Source organism: Ostrea edulis, chromosome 3 (genome assembly GCF_947568905.1).
Source record: "Ostrea edulis chromosome 3, xbOstEdul1.1, whole genome shotgun sequence".
Classification (NCBI taxonomy): domain Eukaryota; kingdom Metazoa; phylum Mollusca; class Bivalvia; order Ostreida; family Ostreidae; genus Ostrea; species Ostrea edulis.
In genome coordinates this window covers 60,169,075-60,191,043 of record NC_079166.1, presented here as the reverse complement: position 1 = coordinate 60,191,043, position 21,969 = coordinate 60,169,075, and the positions used below count along the sequence as shown (strand labels likewise).

Genomic DNA, 21,969 nt, shown 5'->3' with positions numbered 1-21,969 from the left:
GGAAAAGAAACGCATGAGTTCCGATTAAAACGCTTAATTATCGTACACTAAGCAGACTCCATAGTCCGATGATGTCCGTTTCAAGCTTTGAACATGCTCAAAACTTTCCTCCGGATAGACCAGAGTTAGCGTTGGTCGAAAGAGAAACGGACAAGAAACGCAAAGGAACGGAGGCGAACGGGTTGACAATTTTGTTATCCGTTGGACGTCCGTCAAAGGGTACTCTGAAGGGTGTTTGACTAGACAGGTCCTCTTCAGAATAACTAAAAACATACGATACAAACATGTAATAACGTAAATGTGATATTAGTATCCTGATTCTAACTGTAGATTACTCCGTTTACCTGATCAAGATATGTGGGGCCCATGGCGGGTGTGACCGGTGAACAGGGGATGCTTACTCTTCCCAGGCATCTGATCACACCTCTGGGATATTAAGGGGTTCGTGTTTGCCAAACTTCTATTTTGTATTTCTTTAATGAATTATGAGATTGATCGCTGTTCGTTATACTCCTTTCATTTCACAGATGAAACAGACAGAAATCACGATCTTCGCAAGGGGAAGTAAAGCATCAGTTATGCCGTTTATCTATCTGGATCATGTATACTATTAGTGAATGGAACGGGCACCTGCTGTGTGAATTTGACATTCATTTTTCTTTCTTCAATGTGTTCCACTCCCAGACAGTCACGTCTCCATTATTGATTACATTCACCTGATCATAAATATTTCGAAATGGGGCTTTTGTTATTTTACTAGGATGATAAATTGATCGATTGATTGTATCTTGTTTAACGTTCCTCTCGGGAATTTTCACTCATATGGAGACTCATCAATACCGGGAAAGGGCTTCAAATTTAGGCCTATGTTCAGCGCTTACGGTCATTGAACAGTGAGGGTTCTTTAGCGTGCCACACCTACTGCGACATGGTTACGTCCGTTTTTAAGGTCATCTCCGAGGACCTGTGACATTCACACCCGATGCCGAGTGCGTGGCGATGGACCTGAAACTTCCTGTTTAAGTCTGTCGCAGCCGGGGTTTGAATCTTCACCTTCCGCATGCGGGGTGAACGCTCTACGTCTATTCCACCGCGTCGGTGGGATAAATTAGTTTGAATACTTTTTCAATACCATTGAGTTAAATTGTATAATTTGTATAGCGTTTGTAACTCAGATTGCTTGGTTAAAATACGACACTTATAAATTCAATTTCAATGTTCTGTTGAATTGAAGCGCTCTCTTATTCAATCAGAAAGGTGTGTAAAGTCGTGCCACCGGAACAACATACGTCAAAACAAAACAAAAGTACGAACCATCTATCCCTCTGTGTTTAGTAAACCAGAAGTTATAAAAGAATTAGATAGGTTACATGAGGAATAGGTTTTGGTACCAGGTAACTATGGCATGTCAAACGTTGCAATATTTGATCTTTTGCATTTGCATTGTATAATTTTCCATTTGTATTCTATATTTTCCATTTGTATTATATATATTTTTCGTTTGCATTGTATAATTTCCATTTGCAATGCAAAATTTTTCATTTGTATTGCATCCGAGGGATTGTTTATTTTGATTTGTTACGAAGGATTTCATTAGTTTAGGTCCCACTTATATTCAGCCGTCACTAGCTGCAGGTGACGTACCACAAATAGACTTACTATGCTACATGTACGGGCACAGTGACGTAGCAGTGGGGGTTCTTTAACGTGTCAACGCCTGTCTCAACACTTTTAAGATCACATAATCCAAAAGATCTGTGATTCTCACTTTTAGATAGCAATGCATATGGGAAAGTATTAACTATATTTACGTCTAAGGTTTGATGCAGCCATGACACGAGTAGAACTCGAACATGCGACTTCACGGTTACGAACCAAAGGGTACATCACTGGAATTACCGCGATCGGTTCCATATAAGGACTAGTTGAACATACGTGTAGCTAGCAATGAGGAATCTTGCGCCGGGAGACACCCCCCCCCCCTCCCTTCACAAATATGATATTTTGTATATAGATGTCGAAAAAAGCATGCATGTACGTTTTATTTTGTCAGAACGCACTTGTTCCAGGGCGGATCCAGGAATTGCGGTTACGGGGGCGCCACCTTATGAGGCAGGGGGTCCAGGGGGCGAAGCCCCCAGAAGCTCCTGGACTTTACATATTGTATAGGGCTTGAAATATGTCATTTTTAATAAGTGAAATTAGTAAAATGACGCAAATTTTAAGGGTTTCTGGAAAATTAAGTTCTCTCAATAAAGTAATTCAAGAAATCAAAAGATTTTGTAATTAAATTTCTCCGGGAATGGAAGAAATTATAGCCGGCGCCCCTACCCTTAAATCCGCCACTGACTTCGCCCCCCCCCCCCCCCCCCCCCCCCCCCCCCCCCCCCCCCCCCCCCAAGGCTTTGCACTGGACTCACTAGGGATCTTAAGACAGTCCCCAGACATCCAGCAGTTTACTGCATCCTTTCGTTCAGAATTATCTAGATCAGCCACTGGTTAAATAGGAGACTAGTTTGGATATGCTGATCACATTAGACGCATAAAAGCGCGATCAATTAAGGGGGGGGGGGGGGGTTACGCCATTACACTTAGCAAATACGGTACATTCCTGCGAAACGTGGCTCCTGAACTTTACCTCTTCAATTAATCCATTGAGTTTTAACAAACCAAACTCGATGTTAACAATTGGTGGGGACCCAACGGCCGAATAAAGTCCCCCGAATCTACTGAATTCTGACTAAATAAAAATGTACATGTTTTCTGGACAGTTCTATTTTTTTTTTATAATGATATGGGGGGGGGGGGGTCGCCATTACTAGAGCTAGCTACGTATTTTTAAAAATAACTAGTCCTGCATGTAATATATCGCTTGGTTTGTGGTCGTGAGTTCGAGAACCGTTACTGTCATTGCCGCACCAAACCTAAGACATAAACAAAGACAGTGATTGCTCCTTTGCCAAACACTCGGCATTTAAAAGTGAGAATCACTGGTCTTTCCGTAATGACCTTAAAAACAGATATTCCGTATCGCTGCACAGGCGTTGACACGATAAAGAACCGCCATTGCTACGCACGGCCCTGTGTGCTAAGCATGTCTACATATGTGGTACATCAGTGACGTTAACTAATGAAATCCTTCGTAACAAATCAAAATAAACATTCCCTGGATGGAATACAAATGAAAAATTATACAATGCAAATGGAAAATGTAGAATACAAATGAAAATTTATACAATGCAAATGGAAGATATAGAATACAAATGGAAAATTATACAATACAAATGGAAAATATAGAATACAAATGGAAAATTATACAATACAAATGGAAAATATAGAATACAAATGGAAAATTATACAATACAAATGGAAAATATAGAATACAAATGGAAAATTATACAATACAAATGGAAAGGATCAAATATTGCAACGTTTGACATGCCATGTGTAACAACATTGTCTTTGTTTGCTCAATATTACAAATGTATTTTAAATGATCTTAGCATTAATTTCAATTTTGGTAATCCTACTTATACTCCAACTGCCCTTCCAAGAGATGAACTTCTTCAAAACCATACTTTGCTTCAGTTTTAGACACATTTAATATCCCAGTCAATGGGTCGGATGAATATGAGTTACCGTACCTATACTGGATTCCTAAACTTGTTAAAAACCCTTGCAAGCAAAGATACATTTCTGGATCCAGTAAGTGTTCTACCTAGCCTCTATCTTTGCTTCGTACAAAAATATTAACAGCTGTGAAGGAGAAACTTCAAACGTACTGTGCCACTACATATGCCAGAAGTGGTGTAAATCAAATGTGGTTTCTAAAAAAAGATTTAAAGAACTTTTAGTAAATTTGAAATCGCAAAACTTTTCTCAAATCAACAACATCAAACTTTTCAACACTTTACAGGACCATTCTTCACGATAAATTAAATGCTTGACTTTTTGACATCATAGACAGCTAAACAGCTCAACTAAAATGGAAAACCCAAATTATTCCCATCTAGTGATCAGTCATCCAAAATGTTACTTTGTATAACGCCACTCTCATTCCACGCACAAGTACGCTGAAGTTGAAATCAAAAATATGCTAGAGTTCCTCATTGACAATATCGCCGTGGTCTTTGGTGATCAAGTCTTCCAACAGTCTGTTGGAATAGCCATGGGCACGGATTGTGCTCCTTTGTTAGCTGGGCTGTTTTTATATTCATATGAAGCAGAAATTATTAAAAAAAAACTACTACGCGAGAAGAAAAAATCTTTTGCTGTGGCCTTCAATTTGACATTTAGATACATCGACGACGTTTGATCTATTAACAATAATAATTTTCATTCATATGTCGATTCGATATATCCCTGTGAACTCGAAATAAAAGATACCACAGAGTCGTCCACTTCTGCTTCATACTTAGATATTTTATTCAAAATAGATATTAACGGCAAACTAACATAAAGGGGATGATTTCAGCTTCTCCATCGTCAACTTCTAATATTTATGTAGGAGTATTCCATTATCATTTGCATATTGTGTTTATATCCCTCAACTGATTCGATACGCAAGAGCTTGTTCTGCGTATGGTCAGTTTTTAAATCGAGACAGGCTACTGACAAACAAGTAGATAGTGCAAGGGTATCAACAGTCTCGTTTAAAGTCAGCATTTCGCAAATTCTATGTTCGTTATATTGATCTAGTTTGCTAATACAACCTATCATCGGCTCAAATGCTGTCTGATATGTTTCATACCGATTGTTAGGCACACCGATTTTGACTACGGATAACTCCGTTTAACTGATCAAAATATAGGGCTCACGGCGGGTGTGACCGGTCGACAGGGGATGCTTACACCTCCTAGGCACCTGATCCCACCTCTGGTATATCCGGGGTCCGTGTTTGCCCAACTCTCTATTTTGTATTGCTTATAGGAGTTATGATCACTGTTCGTTATATTCACCTTTCACATAAACATTACCTAGGCATACGTAATATGAATTATGACATCGAATACAAATTATAATCGGCTGCAAACCACAACACTGATTAAAATGCTAAAGTCAAAGGAATTGATTATTCTACAAGAAAACATAACGAATTTGTTAAACTATGTGAAGCAGCGCAGGTACTGAATTTGCCAAATTTGACCGATATAAAGCAGTCAATCGGAAGAAGTGTAAAGGGAAAATCCCATAAATGCACACCCAACACAAGGACTTTACTTGTAAATAATGGGATTCATATGTTTTTAAAGCTATTCTGTCAGACTATGAAACTATTTTATGTTATCATACAATTAAAACAGGTTCTTATAACATTGACTTTGTATTCGTACATATACCCCCTCTCCTTTTCCAATGTCTTCAAATAAATTATCCATCGACCATACTGCATTTTTTTTTCGTTTTGAGACGTTTGTAACACTAATTAGCACAATTAAATGCGTTTCCGACCTATTTGAAAATGACAAAATATTGATGTTTTTGGTTAGAAAACCGATTTTTGGAATTTTAAAGACGTTTAAAGACACGTGTGTTTTGATAAACTAATGTTAGGGAGAAAATGCAGTTTGACCAATTGCTATTTTATTTTAAAATACACAATGTATTTTAACATTTAAAAAAAAGGGGGGGGGGTGTAACGTTATGACCGCTTTGTTTATGTCCCGGTAATCTCGCACTTGCTCGCGAAATTCTTATTATCTTACCAATGACGCACAAAAGTTATGGGGTATTGAGGTCGTTACCACAAGCTGTGCCAAATATCGAACAATGCTGGTTCACATAAAAGTGCTGAAATTGGAAATTCTACCTAATATAACTTCAAAGTGCTGTTGGTTTTTGTGGAATATTTCCTCAAGAATTCCTGAATAGTTAACTCGTTATATAATCCAATATTGGTTTTCTACGATATAAAAAAATAAACTTATACGGTATTAAAACATTTCAATTTATTTTCCATCCACTAAAAAAAGATTTAGACTCCGTATAACTAGTTACGCTGGTTGTACAAGACCTTTGAGTAGATATGTAGAATTCGTCGTTTGAAGCCAGTTGTGTAATTATTGTTCCAGAGAGTTCTTTGTAATCATCTGAGTCTTCATCATTGTCACACCTCTTAACAATTATAAGGTTACCGTTTTTCATGAACTTGAAATACAAAGAACCACCAACACCACATGTTATACCATAGGAAAATGCGTAGACGCCGTCCTCCGGGGCGGAGAATATCCCGCTGTATGAGTGGTAACCATTTCCTAAGTTGAGTTCTATGACGTTAAATTTTAGTATTTGATCGGCGCCTGGTTGTATGTTGGATGACATGTAGACAAAGAAGGCGACTGGGTTGGAAGTTGCAATCAATGCGTCAGGGGAAAGTTTTCCTACAAATATTAAAAATGTATGCATGCGTGTATTTATCTAAAACTCATCAATTTATCAGTTACACAAATTACACAATCACAGCAAACGAATGCTAAAATTCAGCAAACTATACGGACTGTCATCGATTCTTATGAAACGTCAACACACTTCTGATTTTCTCAGACACAGATCCCATTAAAAAACATCTTTAAATTGATCAAACATGCATAGTGTATATTTACGAATACGTGGATGGTTGTTACTGGTTTCTGTTTCGCCGTTAACATCCGAGTCATCGTTTCTGTGGCACTCTCTCCCAACAACATCGCGCAATACATCGACTTTTTTTGCCAAATTTCCAAATTCATGCCTGAGCAAGGAATTGTCCATTTTCAAACCACGGATTTCACGTACTTCTTGTTTCAGCAAATCATTATCTCTCTTCAGTTCCCCAATTTCTGACATAGCTTCCCGAAGAAGAGCTTTAACATCAGTGATATCCTCTTCCACATTTCCTCGGCTGAACGTAAATCCTAAGCAGAGGAGGAAAATCAACGTAGTTGATGCCATCATTTCGTCTAAAAGAACAGCTTGATCCTATCTTTAAAATTTGACGTAATATGCACTGGCTGTACATGTATAAGACATATTTATCAAAGAAGGTGACAATGTCATGTCTCATTTAGATATATTCATGTTTGCTAAGATTGTATAGGTCTTTGGTCATTATTCATGCCATATATTATTACTCAGAGAACTCTACCTTTCTCATGGAATAGTGCCAAAGAAAAGGATTTCAATTTTTCCTTTAAAATAGAACAGGAGTAGGGCATATGAATCGACCTCCAGATAGGGTAGCTAGTTTTTTTCTTGTTTTTTTTTTTAAACCAACAAACTAGCGATTTTTCTGTATTCTGTTACTATTGTTAATTATCCTCAGAAATTTGACAGTCTCTTCATGCTTAACTGAAGAACAACAACAACAACAACTACGACGGTTTTTTAAAAATCTTTTTTAAATGATTGAATACAGTGAAGTTTTACTACGCCGCTTATTGCTCCAAAATATAGTTCATACCCAATTCTAAAGTTAATTGTTAGAAGTGTAGCAAAACAGGGCAGAGTTGCATCATGGTCAAGGAATTTAAAACTGAAAATATATTTGTGCAATGGTCAATTTTCGCGTAATTTTTTTTTTCATGATTTTATGACAAGGATCCAGACATAAGTATGTCCGAACCTGTGTTTTGTAAAATAAAATTTCAACTCTTGTGGAAGTACATGCACAGTTTTAATTTCCACAGTGGAAGGGAACTATAAAAACAAAAATAAAAAGGCTTGTATATAGTTCTCCTTCACTGTAGATGTTACAAAACGATGTTAATCAAAGTACCGACAGTACTAAAAGACGAAGGCATGGGTTGCGAACAGTACAGAAATAGTAACTGTTTGAATGAGGAATCATTAATGGTAATTTATTTAGTTGTAATAATTCAATAATGGTAAAACGGGGTATAATAGTCCATAGAGAGTTTATTAAATCCAAAAGAAGCATGTACACGTGGTTTTATCTTCGCAAGCCAAGTGTCCGATTCCCTTTATCTCATATTCCCCTTGGTGAAATTAGTTGTATTTCTAAGCCTTAAAAATATCGCGCTTTGACTTTCAAATGCATCTAATCAAATCGCACCATACATTCAATTTGGTTTGAGTAATGGCGGCCCCCGTGTCTTCATGTAGCTCGTGTTGTCGCCTTTGTCATGGCATTTTGTCTAAAAAGCAAAGACAGACGATTTTTAAAAGAAAGTTTTGGCGTTTACGATATACTTCCAGAGATAATTGACCATGTACCTTACCCAAAATGACGACAAATAACGGTATGTGCTGGAATAAACTGAACAAACTCAGCAAAATTGAGTACGATATCAAAACAAAAGTAGAAACGTTGAAATCTGAAAGGCATGCTCTGATACGTGACTTACCCCTTAAACACAAAGGCGTACAGCAAGACTTAGTATGCACATATAAATAACAAATAATTTTATTGTTTTTATCTGTAAACTCCATTTGGTAAACATACGCATATAGCAGAAATCATAATGCGTTATCTGATTGATTAGATTTTGTTTTCGTCAAGAACGACAACTCGCTCGATCCGTTAGATGGCAGTTCAGTCACAACTAAATCCGCCAAGGTGGAGATGAGAGTAAGCGAATTGGGCACTTGGCTTGCAAAAATGATGTGGTTTAAAAATGCAGTTTCCGAAATTGAATTAAGAGAATGCCCTTTAATGAGCAAATTTGTTTTCTCAAGAGAATAGAGGAACATGAACTCATATCCACCCACTGTTTTCCTCTTGAGCTGATAGGGAATATTTCAGAACTTTGATAATGATCACCTTGTAAATTGGAGAATGACATTATTTAAAGTCTTTGGCCTTTCTATTTCGAAATATCCATATTTTTCTAGCATGCTGTGGCACTCAAAATTAGATATTAAACTCATGATCAGAAGAAACATGATATTTTTCTTATCACGTATTATTTATTAACAATAATAACTTTCATTCATATGTCGATTCGATATATCCCTGTGAACTCGAAATAAAAGACACCACATAGTCGTCCACTTCTGCTCCATACTTAGATATTTTATTGAAAGTAGATATTAACGGCAAACTAGCAACTCAATTTTATGACAAACGGGATGATTTCAGCTTCTCCATTGTCAACTTCCCATATTTATGTAGCAATATTACATTATTACCTGCATATGGTGTTTATTTCTCTCAACTGATTCCATACGCAAGAGCTTGTTCTGCGTATAGTCAGTTTTTAAATCGAGGCAAGCTACTGACAAACAAGTTGAAGGTACAGGGGTCTCAACAGTCTCGTTTAAAGTCAACATTTTGCAAATTATATGGTCGTTATTACGATCTAGTTCGTCAATACAACCAATCAGCGGGTCAAATGCTGTCTAACGTGTTTCATACCGATTTTTAGAACGTATTTGGTCCACTGATTTTGACTACGGATAACTTCGTTTACCTGATCAGGATATAGGGCTCACGGTGGGTGTGGCCGGTTGACAGGGGATGCTTACTCCTCCTCGGCATTTGATCCCACCTTTCGTGTGTCTCCATGGGTCCGTGTTTGCCCTACTATCTACTTCGTTTTTTCTCATAGAAGTTGATCGTTGTTCATTATCTTTATCTTTCATTAAACATTAGTATCAAAGAATTACTTACCATGTAAATGGAAATTGCTGTCACAGTTTAAGGTCTGAATAAGATAAACTCAATACTAGTTGTCACCAAAACTAAAAAAAAAAAAAAACTGTCCAACACTATGAGAAGCTAGATAAGGTATGAACCAAAAAATCGGTTGATTGGTGCAATTTTGTATTGGCTTCGTTTGATAATTTGTGCCCTTAAGGGAAGTTTACCTGTATTCAACAGCCAGGTGAAGGTGCACAGGGAGTAATTTTCAAGTTTTATTAAGTTTTTTTGTACGAATTCAATATACCTTTATACATGTTTCAAGAGTGTCTGCATGTCTTTTCAAATCGATTTAAGTTATCCCCAAAATTACTCTTTTGGACATTTTCAGGTATGATAGAAAATACTTCCAAGCGTTTTTATTTGGGTGACCAACAAGAACGGATCAGATATGCTGAGTGATATAAAACTGTCACTGTCTTTTAAATTTGTTTCAAACGATAGATTGCTGGATGTTTTACTTTATGATCGAAGCCTAAACACAAGATGGTGAGTACACATCTTATACTATGTCCATGAAGTGTTAGTGATGGGGCATAACAGATACCTCTGAGAGAGAGAGAGAGAGAGAGAGAGAGAGAGAGAGAGAGAGAGAGAGAGAGAGAGAGAGAATATCTTAAATTGATTTTTATCGCTCTATTAGTATTCTGTCTTCGAATGATTGATATAAAATTAAAAATGTAGAATTTAAGGTGGAATGATACACCTGGTGATTTTTCCTGTACCAATTCCTCATATATTTATAAAAACATCTTAATAGCCCCAAATCACAAGTGCTTGTCGTTTATTTTTCACAATTTATAATTCATTTTTTAAAGAAAATTGAATTTCTTCAATTTTTAATTGCAAACTCCAAAACTCCTCATTTCGTCTGTTGAGATATTTTTGTTTACGGTGTTTGAATTAAAATACAACACAACAGTATTTTTAGTCATATTTTGTTTATTATTTCAGAGGGAAAGGTTTTTTTAACATCAAAATTCAATTTTTTGAAAACTGGAGGTTAAATATGTACCAACTTCTGTAAATAGAAAATACACATGTATACTAATAGTATGAAAAGGTGAAATTGAAAAAAAGTTTTATACAGCCATTTATAAAAAAAACTTTATAAAAAATGTTGGTTTTGAAAATCCGGGTGGAAGAGTTATCTTTCCTGAAATAGTAAGATCCAAACAACCTGGTACTTTTTATACGAAAATTATAGAATTTGCATATATTTTCTTCCAAAAGCCATAAAAACTTTCTTAGATAAGTGATTAACGAAAGAGGAAGAAAATATACAATGTTATTGTAAGAATAAACTTTTTTGTACAGAATTTTAGTGCACACCTGGATTAATTTATTCATACATTAATTTGCATAATTATGAGCAAAGCAGTAAAATAAAATACATGTGCTGTTAAGGAGTATAATATTGTCAACATAACAGGCTACGACAGTAGTATAAATGTTCTTAAAATAATTTGAGGAAATGGAAAAATATATGCAGGCAACAAATATTTAAAACAAAATAAAGCAAAGACTACTTACGGTAGCTCATTACGCTAATTTTTTTATTTAATGGCTTGTTAAAACACCTCTTTTGAAGTATGATTTCACCATCGAAAGAGTGATACAAGCTCTCAATCATTTTATATGAATTTTTTGTGATTTATCCCGGAATGATGAAAAAGGTACGTTGTTTGCAAATAAAATACTCTAGTGTCCAAATTTTGCTGTGATTTGATGCATAATATGAATAGGAGACAGTGAGCTTTGTTTCATATTTAAGGAATGTACTTCAATAAAAAACGAAATGAGATAACGTGTGTGCGTCAACTTGATCCGCCATGACGATTTGTTATCTTAAATTTGTATAAACCAATGATTTCGCCAATTAGGAGGGGATCACAATGCAAGTAATTGACGGTTGATTAGCTGTACTCTAGGTTTTGTTGCTTTCTGTATTCTCTGAAATGGTCTCTGTCTGAGCGACTTTCGATAAGACTGTAACGCCCCCATACAAATCCTCCACAGCGTGATGACAAGCCCCCAGTATCTGCCACGAGAGGTCTTTCGAATATGAAGGTACATGTCTGCCGTCATCGTAGATCAGCAAGTTCTGTAGATCCGTGAGTGACTGTAGATACTGGGATCTGTTGCCTAGTCTGTAGTAACACACCCCTGCTAACCTTATGGTTATTGTTATTTAAATTTACACCACGTGAGTTTTTTGACCCATTAAAAGGTTAGAGGTGAGGTCAAATTCCGCAGTGAAGGAAACCGGAAATAAATCTACCAAAGCTATAGTCACTTTCATGTATCATCGATGCATTGCAATTACGAAGAAAATTCAATTAAGTACTGTCATTACCGGCGATGATTGTGAAATAGTGAAAGGTTCAGGAACTTAAAGTCATTTAAAAGTCTTACTGTCGTTTAATGGGAGTGGGGGGTGGGGGGTGGGGTGGTCTTCTTTTGTCTTGGGGGGGGGGGGGGGGTAATTGCAAATACAGAAATTGGGGTGACTGCTCTCTTCTATTTTCATTTATATTGGTAGTTAGGGTAAAGACAGAACTGCAAACATGCATCGATGGAGAATTTGTATATATGTCAACCCCCCTTCCTCCCCGAATTACAAAATCGAAGGCAAGAAAGAAATTGATCTTTGGTAGCAAGTTTTTAACACCCCCTCCCCCTACGAATTAAGAAATCAAGAACTTGGGAGAAAATTCCCCCTCCCCGATTTAGGATTTAGGATTTTGAAGTGTGGGCAAGTCACAGGACAAAAGATTTTTTTTCTCTTGTCAAGGATTTGTAACAAATTAAATTATCTTCAGCATTGGTTACAAAAACTGAATATTTTGCATTGAAAATAAAATTAAAGAAAATGTGCGATTCCTCCACTTACAATATAATTGCGACTCATATAAACTGCACAAAATAATATATCACATTATAAGTAAATAGTCAACGTCACAGAAAAAATGAAATTGATGTTATTGTTAGATACTATTACTACACTTCTATGGCATGCCGTTTTTAGATTTATTCCTCTTTAAAGATATCTCATAAATTTTATAAGATATCTTATAAAACTTACAAGATATCTTCTAAAGTTTATGAAATACCTTAATTGTGTCCTTTATAATTGGATATCTGATAAAAGATAAAATATATTTTATATTTTTTTCTTAAAAATATATGTAATATATTTTATAAGATATCTTATAAAACATATATCTAATATCTTTTAATATATCTCGAACTTAATAAGATATCTTATATATTTTATAAGATTTCTCAAAAACGAATTTTTATAAGATATCTCGTAAACTTTATAATGTATCATATGAATTTACTTTTATAAGATATCTCATAAAACATATCAGATATCTTGCATGTATTATAAGAGATATATGTAATAAGATATGTAAGATAACTTATAAAGTTTATGAGAAATCTTATAAAACATTTAAGATATCTATGTTTTATAAGATATCATTAAAATAAATTTAAGATATCTTCTATTCTATAAAATATCTCATAGACATTATAAGATATCTCATAAACATTATAAGATATCATGTTTGATATACAAGATATCTTATAAAGCTTAGGAGATATCTTGCATATTTTATAATATACATCTTAAATATTTTATAAACTGTGAATTAATTGAACATTCAAGGTCAACACACTTGCAATCCTCGACTAGTTTACCTATACCTGTACCTAGTCAAGTTCTGTAATCTTTTCCATGATGACAGTCACAACACAACTTTTTTAATTTTTTCACATTTATTGAATCAATAAGCAAACAAATCTCACAATATGACAATAAAACATTTCCGAAAGGGGTAATGGAACATAGATGGCCGCACTGTATTAACCCAAGGGTCCGAGGGAATATCCGGCATACCAACCTAGCCTTGTAAGTATAACGGCCAAACCGGTGGCCTGGCGTTGAGCACCAGTACCGAAAATCCCAAACTATGAACCCATTTGGGACTGGAAGAGTTTTCAGATTATCCGTTTACCCCGTTTCCCAGAGATTGCACCTGGTTGTTAGTACTATTCCATGTACTCCAGGACTAAGCCTCCCCTCCTGTGTATAGAGGTGGAGTGGGCACCAAGACTGACCGACTTGAGTGACCCCAATCAAGAACAACACAATTTTCAAACACATACACATGTAGAATTTCCTTTCTACAAACAAACGCCCTCTGCCTTAGGTGGCAGATGGGGGGAAACAATAGGCCGGACAAGTTTGAAAACTTTCCAATTATATCCCCTCAGACCCGCCACAGACATTGATATGATGTTCCTCCACACTAAAACCATGCAACCCAACCTAGCAATTTTATGCATTAATCATCTTAAGCAGACCTGACCTATAGTTGTCTAAAAAGACCCTATTGCCCTCGTCTGAAAGGTGTGTTCCATCATAACGAAACAAATTAATATCGTGTACTGATATATTGTCATGCCAAATAACACCTCCCCCTAGTTCTGCAATGAATTGCTTGACCTGCTTATTGATTTTCTTGCGTTTTTTGTCGATCTTGTGTCCACTTTTTAATGGTGCTCCATTCCAATATAAACGGGGGAGTATTGAGGACCATACCAACTTAGTGTTTGGTAAAAGTGCATGATATCTAAGCAAGCTACATGTTATTTCTTGAACAAAATTTTTACTAGTAAGACCCTCTGTTACGAGGTCATTAGAACCTAGATGAATTATCATAATTTTTGGTGGTGAATAATGTTTAAGAAGTTTCAAGATCTCTGGGTCTAATTGGTGCCACTGCATCCCTCTTCTGGCATGCCAGCGGATGTCGACTGGTAAATGAAGATCTTTCCCAAGGTGGGTTGATATGGCAAACTGTCCAGCCCAATAAGGTATAGATGATCCTAGAATCCATATTTCTTTCAGGGGACCTACAATTCTTTGGTTGGATTAGTATAATGTGGAAAATGTTTAAAAAGTGTAATTCTTATGTGGATCGAATGATTATGCAATTCGAATGTACTTTAAGAAAACAGGTGATATCCACCTGCCTGCTTTTTGAATGTCCTCGTGAGGGACCCCTTGTAATGCCATATCTGAAGCCCTACCGATTCTAAAACTATGTGTGCCAAAGTAACCTGCTGTGTCTGAATTTTTAAGTGCTTTTTGTAATACTGCATTAAATTGGAACCTTGTAAGGGGTGCAGTGTCACTGTGGACTAAGAAAATGTGAGTGACTGGTGTATGTGGTCTGACTTTTAAGAATTCTGTAATGGTTCGAACAGGGCACAAGGGAGAGTGTGGTTGACCTTGAATAATAAGTGTTGCTTGCCTGCCTGTTTGTTGGGTTTTTGAATGTGGGATCGTAACTTGGACTTGATTCATGTGAGGCTGAATCTGAATTCCTTGAAAACGAATAAAATGTGCGTTAGTATTATCACCTGTGAACGTGCATTCCCCTACCCTGAGCAAAGCAAAATAAGCTAAACTAAAGGCACATGTAAAACGTTTCACCTCATATGGTGATGAACAAATTGCTGGCAATGAGGCCATGATTTTAACCATGATATTAAAAGTAATAGGGCGGCGCAAGTCTTCGACCCTACCTCTGCTGCGCTTTAAGCCATGTAGTGCTTTCGTGATAAGGAAATTATTTGTTGGGTCATTAAACCCTTGAAGCTTATGATAGAAAGCTATTGCGCTTATGTACAACTGCACCGTGTTGGGAGCATGCTGGTGGATTGACAAGTCCGCTATAAAATTTAACAACACAGTTGCTGGTATGGGCCAAGTTACTATGAATTGATTGTAATGGACTTTGAGAAAACTTTGAAATTTATTAAGGGCAGTTTGATAAGATTTGTGTGTGCTGGGGGCTAAGGAGTTATGAATTAGTTTTTGTGATTCTGCTGTTAAATCTGCCAGATCTGGTTGGGAATTGGAGTTGGCCATACATCTGCACCCGGCACCAGTTTCCTGAATCGCCCCCACTGCGAACGAGAAATACTGTCAGCTACTGAATTGTGTTTTGAGGGTATATACTGAGCTTTAATTATAATGTTATATTGTAGAGTAATGAGGATTAGCTTTCTGACAATCCTCATAACTCTTGGTGATTTGGATGTCGACATATTGAGTATCTGTACCACTGCCATGTTATCTATATGAAACAGAATTCTATTGTTGGAGAGTCTATCGCACCATAATGAGAGTGCAACATACACTGGGAATAGTTCTAAAAATGTCATGTCTCTGACCACCCCTGATTTAGCCCAATCTGCTGGCCATTTTGAATGTGCCCAACTACCTGCAAAATATACACCAAATCCCCCATTTGGCCCCCCTGCGCTGTCAGTGAAAAATTGCAATGTGGTATCAGATGTCCAAATGCCAGAAGTTATAAGAGTAATCCCGTTAAAAAATTTTAAGAACTGTTGCCATACTACCAAGTCAGATTTAATGTCTTGGGTGATTCTGACCTTGTGATGCTGTTTTTTAATGCCTACAGTTGCATCAATTAGTCGTCTGCAAAAGGCACGCCCTGGAGCGATGGTTTTACATGCGAAGTTGAGTAAGCCGATGAGTGACTGAACAGATATAAGAGTGGCTTTTTTCTTGTGGAGAAAAAGGTCAATGGTTTCTTTGAGGTTGTGTAGCTTGTCTTTGGGGAGCCGCATGATCATGTTAATAGTATCAAATTCAATGCCCAAAAATGTTATGATAGTGTTAGGTTCAGTGGTTTTTTCCAAAGCTAGGGGTACACCAATAGCTTGACAAATTTGCTTAAACAAGGCAAGTGTAGCTTTGCACTGATCCGATTTTTCACTGCCAGCAAAAAGAAAATCATCAAGGTAATGCAGAATATGAGGATTGCGAGACTCATTCTGAATAATCCAGTGTAGGGCTGTTGCAAATCTTTCCCATGTTGCACAACTTATCGATGCACCAAATGGCATCATTTTATCGTAGTAATATTTGTTGTTAAATTTAAACCCCAACAATTCGAAGTCTGAGCATGCCACTGGAAGGAGGCGAAATGCAGATTTAATATCAGACTTGTCTAAAAGTGTTCCAGGACCCAAAGTGGCAACCATGGCTGCAGCATCATCAACTGAAGCATAATGGACTGAACAGGCCAATGGATCGATAAAATGATTTATGGAGTTAAATTCAGGGTGGGATAAATGATGAATGAGACGGTAGTCACCATCTTTTTTAGGGACAAGACCCAAAGGTGAGATCTGTAAAGAGGGAAAAGGGGGATGATCGAAGGGACCCCCAACCCTTTGTAAGGAAACTTCTTTGTGTATCTTTTCTTGTGCAACTTCTGGATGTTCATAAATGCTTTTGAGATTTTTTGCCTCCCTAAAAGATCTGGGACCATTGTACTGTAAATTGAAACCATGTGTAAAACCATTTAGAACTACCGATTTTCCCTTATAATTATGTAAATAGTTAGACAGTATGTGAACATTAACTGGAGTTTTTCCTAGTGGACAAGCGGAAGTGAGAAGGCTAGAACTGTTTTGGGCTCGTGCACTTGGCTGCCGAGTGTCTTCCGCCACACCTGTTGCATGCATGGTTGAACCTACAATTTGGGTAAAACCTGCATGATTTACCTGCATTGTAATAATTGCAATAGTGAGTAGCCCTAGTATAATTGGGAGTTAAATGGTTTTGTGTTGCTGAGTTAGCAGTTGAATTAACTTTGCCTTGCTGGCTAAACTTGTCTGGGACCTGGGATGAGCTGTTGTTTGTGATATACAATAACCACAACTCACTATTTATCTGACCCCAAGGAGAGTGGGGGTTGGCTACCTTAAGTAGACGAAATTGTTCGTCGTATTGAAACCACCCAGGAGATCGGGATGCCGCAATGAGTATGTTCCGCATGTATTTCAATAATTCCTGCGATCTGGTTGGATATTTTTCAAGCATAGTACTGATGAATACAATGAATGCCGAAGTCCATTTTTCAATGGATAAAAAGGTGTTTGACTTTTGCTTAACCAAGCACATGGTGCCGTTACGTATTTGTATTTGACCTTGTGTGTCCACGTGGTCGACCAATTCCCGGGCGGATTTTAAAAGGAGGGATAAATCAATAAAGTGGCCCTCCCAGATTTGACTCTTAATTTTTTGGGTTAAGTGTGAACTGATCGGGTCAAAAGTGCTAGTAGTCACACACGGTTGGTACTCTTGGATGTGGAAATTTGGGCCATCGAAATTTACTGTTTGGATATGGTCGATTTGAGGGAGTATGATATTTGACTCACCGCTTTCCGTTACTATTGGCTCTGTATTGATACCGGGCTGTCCGGCTTCGACCCCGGTCTGGTAGTGGGTATCTGTTTCAATACTGGCACCGGCCACATTAATGATGGCCCTCGTTGGTGTGGTCTGAGGGGCTTGTTGCATTTGGGGTTGGCGCCTTCGTCCGCGTCCTCTTGCGGGTGAAATAAAATTCTGCTCGCGTTCCTTGCGGCTTCTGGTAACCACACGGTTACGAATGGGTGGCATTTTTGACGATTAACGATCAGATGACAGCTGGATAGGAAAAGCTATGAGCGTATGCTGTAACCACTTCGGCATAAATTGGAAACGGAAGTAGCGTGCTTGCCTTAGATAAGTCGTACCAAAGTACCATTGTAGAAATGTTAATTTGTACACCTATTCCCGATAGTAAGACCTAGTAACACTAAAGTCTTTCGTCAATTAAATGAGATTATTTAATATGCCAATAAAATAATCTGTCTTATATGAGATATCTTTATAAGATTTATTAGATATCTTGTCAGAAATAGAAGATATTTCATAAATTATATACGAAATCCTTATAGGAATAGATATACATATATGTAAATATGGCGTGCTATACACCTCACTTAGGAAGAAACAATATTAGCAGGATTTATACAAATTATATGAATATATACATATTTTCTATATATATATCCTAAGAAATATCTGTGAAAAGCCTAATATGCATTTTCATAAATTTAAAACTTAACGTAACAATTTTACTCTTTATACTAAAGCAATTCATCAGCAAATGTGAATCATTACTACGGCTGTGCTCTGCAATGTATGCAAGCAGGCAGTTATTTAAAGTACTCTGTACAAGTTACTGATTGAATGGTTGAAAATTTCTCACATATTGTCTTGAAATATACATGTACATAGTTTACTTCTCTATATGTATTGATCAGAAAATAAGACAATGTTACACCACTGTATCTGCATAAAAGTTTTTTTAGTCTTAAATATTAAAGAAATTAAACCTTTAGAGTGGAAAATCTCTACAATATGTCTATGTACATATAAAATCAGATGCTGAAATTTTATAAAATTCAATTCAATATCAGTATATATACATACATTTTAAAGTTATAACAATATCTTTAAAAATTATTTGAAGTTATCTTTATAACTTTTGTCTGTGACGTGCACTTTAGAGTATCCCGGACACCATATTACAGATTTGAAAGTAGACTGATTCATTTAGGAATGTGCACTGCACACCAGCTATTTTCTCAAAATGAATCTCTGAAAGAAAAAAATCACATTGATCAATATAAGCTATCTAAATTTTATTTTCCAGTATGAAATATGAATACTGACTGATTGTTTTTTGTTTCCTCGACGTGGATTTTTCACTTATATTGAAACTTCACCAGCTGTAGGTGGGGTATCACAAATTTAGATCTATGCTTAACGCCCAGGGCGTTAAGTGATGGGACTATTAAACTCTCTATCACTGTTAATTTTGCATTGTTTACCGTGTAGGTATAAAAAACCCACCAACAAATAAATAAATACAGTCATTGGATTTTCCATTCAAATGAGGACTCCCTTGAAGGAATTATTTCTTATCTCCAGATATAGAAGAGTTCCCATAGTATAGTTGGTAAAATGGGTAGTAAAAACCGGGCCGGGCCGGATCACCTTGGTAATCTGAAGTTTTTAGTTTTCTTCGTTACTTTATTTTCGTTTGATATGAAATTTCTTAATCTTAATCTGGATGATACATTGGGTCTTCGCTACAAAAATTACGGCATAATTTTGCTTCACTATGAAAATAGCAACGATTGTTTATTTCAGGTTGGTAAAATGGGTAGCGAGAAAAAATACACACTTTTCTGTGATTAAAACTGATATATGTTACACAACAATGAAACTAGACATAATTTAGATAAATATTATGACAATTTATCACCAAAATGCTGCAGTACCTGTTATGTGAGTCTTATATATTTGATATTTACGATTTATTAAAACCCGGGTCAAAAGGAATCCGGACACGAGTAACCCATGGCCGAATATTAAAATTCCGAATAAACTGAAGTGTTAGCTGTCACTTTCATCTTCGACGCATCCTGAACGTAATTCAGCTTCCCATCAATTACTAATTATGAATGGATATAACTTTGATCGCATAATTATGGTTCATTAATCAAAAACAGTAGCAACTAAATCGGAATAAATAACTTCGGCCCGAGTCAACCGCATCCGGTTTCCTCTTGGCCCGGGTTTGGAAAAATCGCCTATAATTAAAATAAAAGGCATTGAAATGGTCAAATAATGCATTGTACGGAAGCCCATTAGTGCAAACCAAAACTAAATAAAAAACGAAATTATTATATAAAAAACGAAATTCTTAAATAAAAAACGAAATTATTATATAAAAAACGAAAACTAAATAAAAAACGAAATTATTATATAAAAAACGAAATTATTATATAAAAAACGAAATTATTATATAAAAAACAAAATTGATAAATAAAAACGAAAATATTAAATTAAAAACGTAATTAATATATAAAAAACCCAAAATTAAATAAAAAACGAAATTATTAAATAAAAAATGAAAACTAAATAAAAAACGAAATTATTAAATAAAAAACGAAATCAAGAACAGTTTTTGAGAATATAATGTGTATGTGTCACTGGAGCTTAACAAGGAAGGAAACATGGCTCCTAATTCTTTGATTTACTGCGATTTCAGCATCGCCAATGGAGTTTTACAGAAATCTAATGACATTACAAATTAGCCGACTTATCCATTCACTACACGTTTATCTACCATGTTCGCTGAAAGATCCCAAACCTCGTGTATCAGATTACAGGATTTCTCCAAAATTACTTCAACACTAGCCCCCATAAATCTAGTAAGAATATATATGGCTCCCATCAGCCACATACCTCAACAATCACTTGACTCTACACTAATTAAGTGTTTCGGCGGTGTGAAAAATGAGCAAATTGATTGGATTGATCGATAGATTGAAGTTTAGCTGCATGCAGATCCGCCTCATCAGAAGTCTATTTGCACGTCACAATTATCATGCAGGTTGATTATTCTGAAATGAAGGTGTGAGCATCTCCCTTAAATTTTTATTGCGTTGGTATGAACCACACTATAGGTACAATGTAGAACAGAGAAAACGACTTTGTCTCTCTGGAGGATGTACCATTAATTTAAAAGCTTTTGCTTTATGGGTTGTATTTGGTGATAAAAACAAGGGGTATACCCGGTTTTTTGCTTTTATTTACACCGAATAACAGAGGTGGCTCGATCGTAGCTTGTACTTTTTTTTATTGATTTAATTATCACTATAGCCCCTCTTTAGAGGGTTTGTTTTGAAATCTTTAAGAATTTCTTCAATCAATTCAATTAATTTATTCACTCAAATCATTCATACAATGGTACACGAGGTACAAAGATATATAAGTTTTATATGATAATTTCGTTTTTTATTTAGTTTTGGTTTTTTATTTAATATTTTCGTTTTTTATTTAATAATTCCGTTTTTTATATAATAATTTCGTTTTTTATTTAATAATTTCGTTTTTTATTTAGTTTTGGTTTTTTATTTAACATTTTCGTTTTTTATATATTAATTTCGTTTTTTATTTAATAATTTCGTTTTTTATTTAGTTTTGGTTTTTTATTTAATATTTTCGTTTTTTATATAATAATTTCGTTTTTTATTTAGTTTTGGTTTGCACTAATGTGCTTCCGTAGCATTGAGTATCAAATTCAACTCTCTATGAATTGAAAAAATGTAAGGTTTTCAGCATAGTTTACAGAAAATATGCAATAATGTGTGTTCTGGTCTCGCTACCCATTTTACCAACCAGATTTTATAGAATCATTGTATTCTTTATCTGTAGGTAATGTTTTGTGCTAAATTTTGTACCGAAGACTAAATGTATCATTAAGAATATATTCTGTAAGTTTCAAAACAAGCAGAGATATATCAACGAAGAAAACTAAACAAAATCGGTTTACGAAGGTGACCCGGCCTGGTTTTTACTACCTATTTTACCAACTTTCTTC

At 35.8% G+C, this 21,969-nt stretch overlaps 2 protein-coding genes across 2 annotated transcripts; both read right to left on the bottom strand.

The window, feature by feature from the left end:
• Positions 1 to 5,926: 5,926 nt before the first annotated feature.
• On the bottom strand, positions 5,927 to 7,019 carry LOC125675212 (collagen alpha-1(X) chain-like). Its single transcript, XM_048912728.2, has 2 exons — positions 6,603 to 7,019; positions 5,927 to 6,380 (listed from the first exon to the last, which is right to left on the bottom strand). The coding sequence occupies exons 1-2, from the start codon at positions 6,931 to 6,933 to the stop codon at positions 5,944 to 5,946; spliced, it is 768 nt and encodes a 255-aa protein (XP_048768685.2). The 5' UTR covers positions 6,934 to 7,019; the 3' UTR covers positions 5,927 to 5,943.
• Positions 7,020 to 15,541: 8,522 nt separating this feature from the next.
• On the bottom strand, positions 15,542 to 18,149 carry LOC130053604 (uncharacterized). Its single transcript, XM_056160960.1, has 2 exons — positions 17,906 to 18,149; positions 15,542 to 17,217 (listed from the first exon to the last, which is right to left on the bottom strand). Exons 1-2 carry the CDS (start codon positions 18,147 to 18,149, stop codon positions 15,542 to 15,544), a joined length of 1,920 nt encoding a protein of 639 aa, XP_056016935.1.
• Positions 18,150 to 21,969: the final 3,820 nt, after the last annotated feature.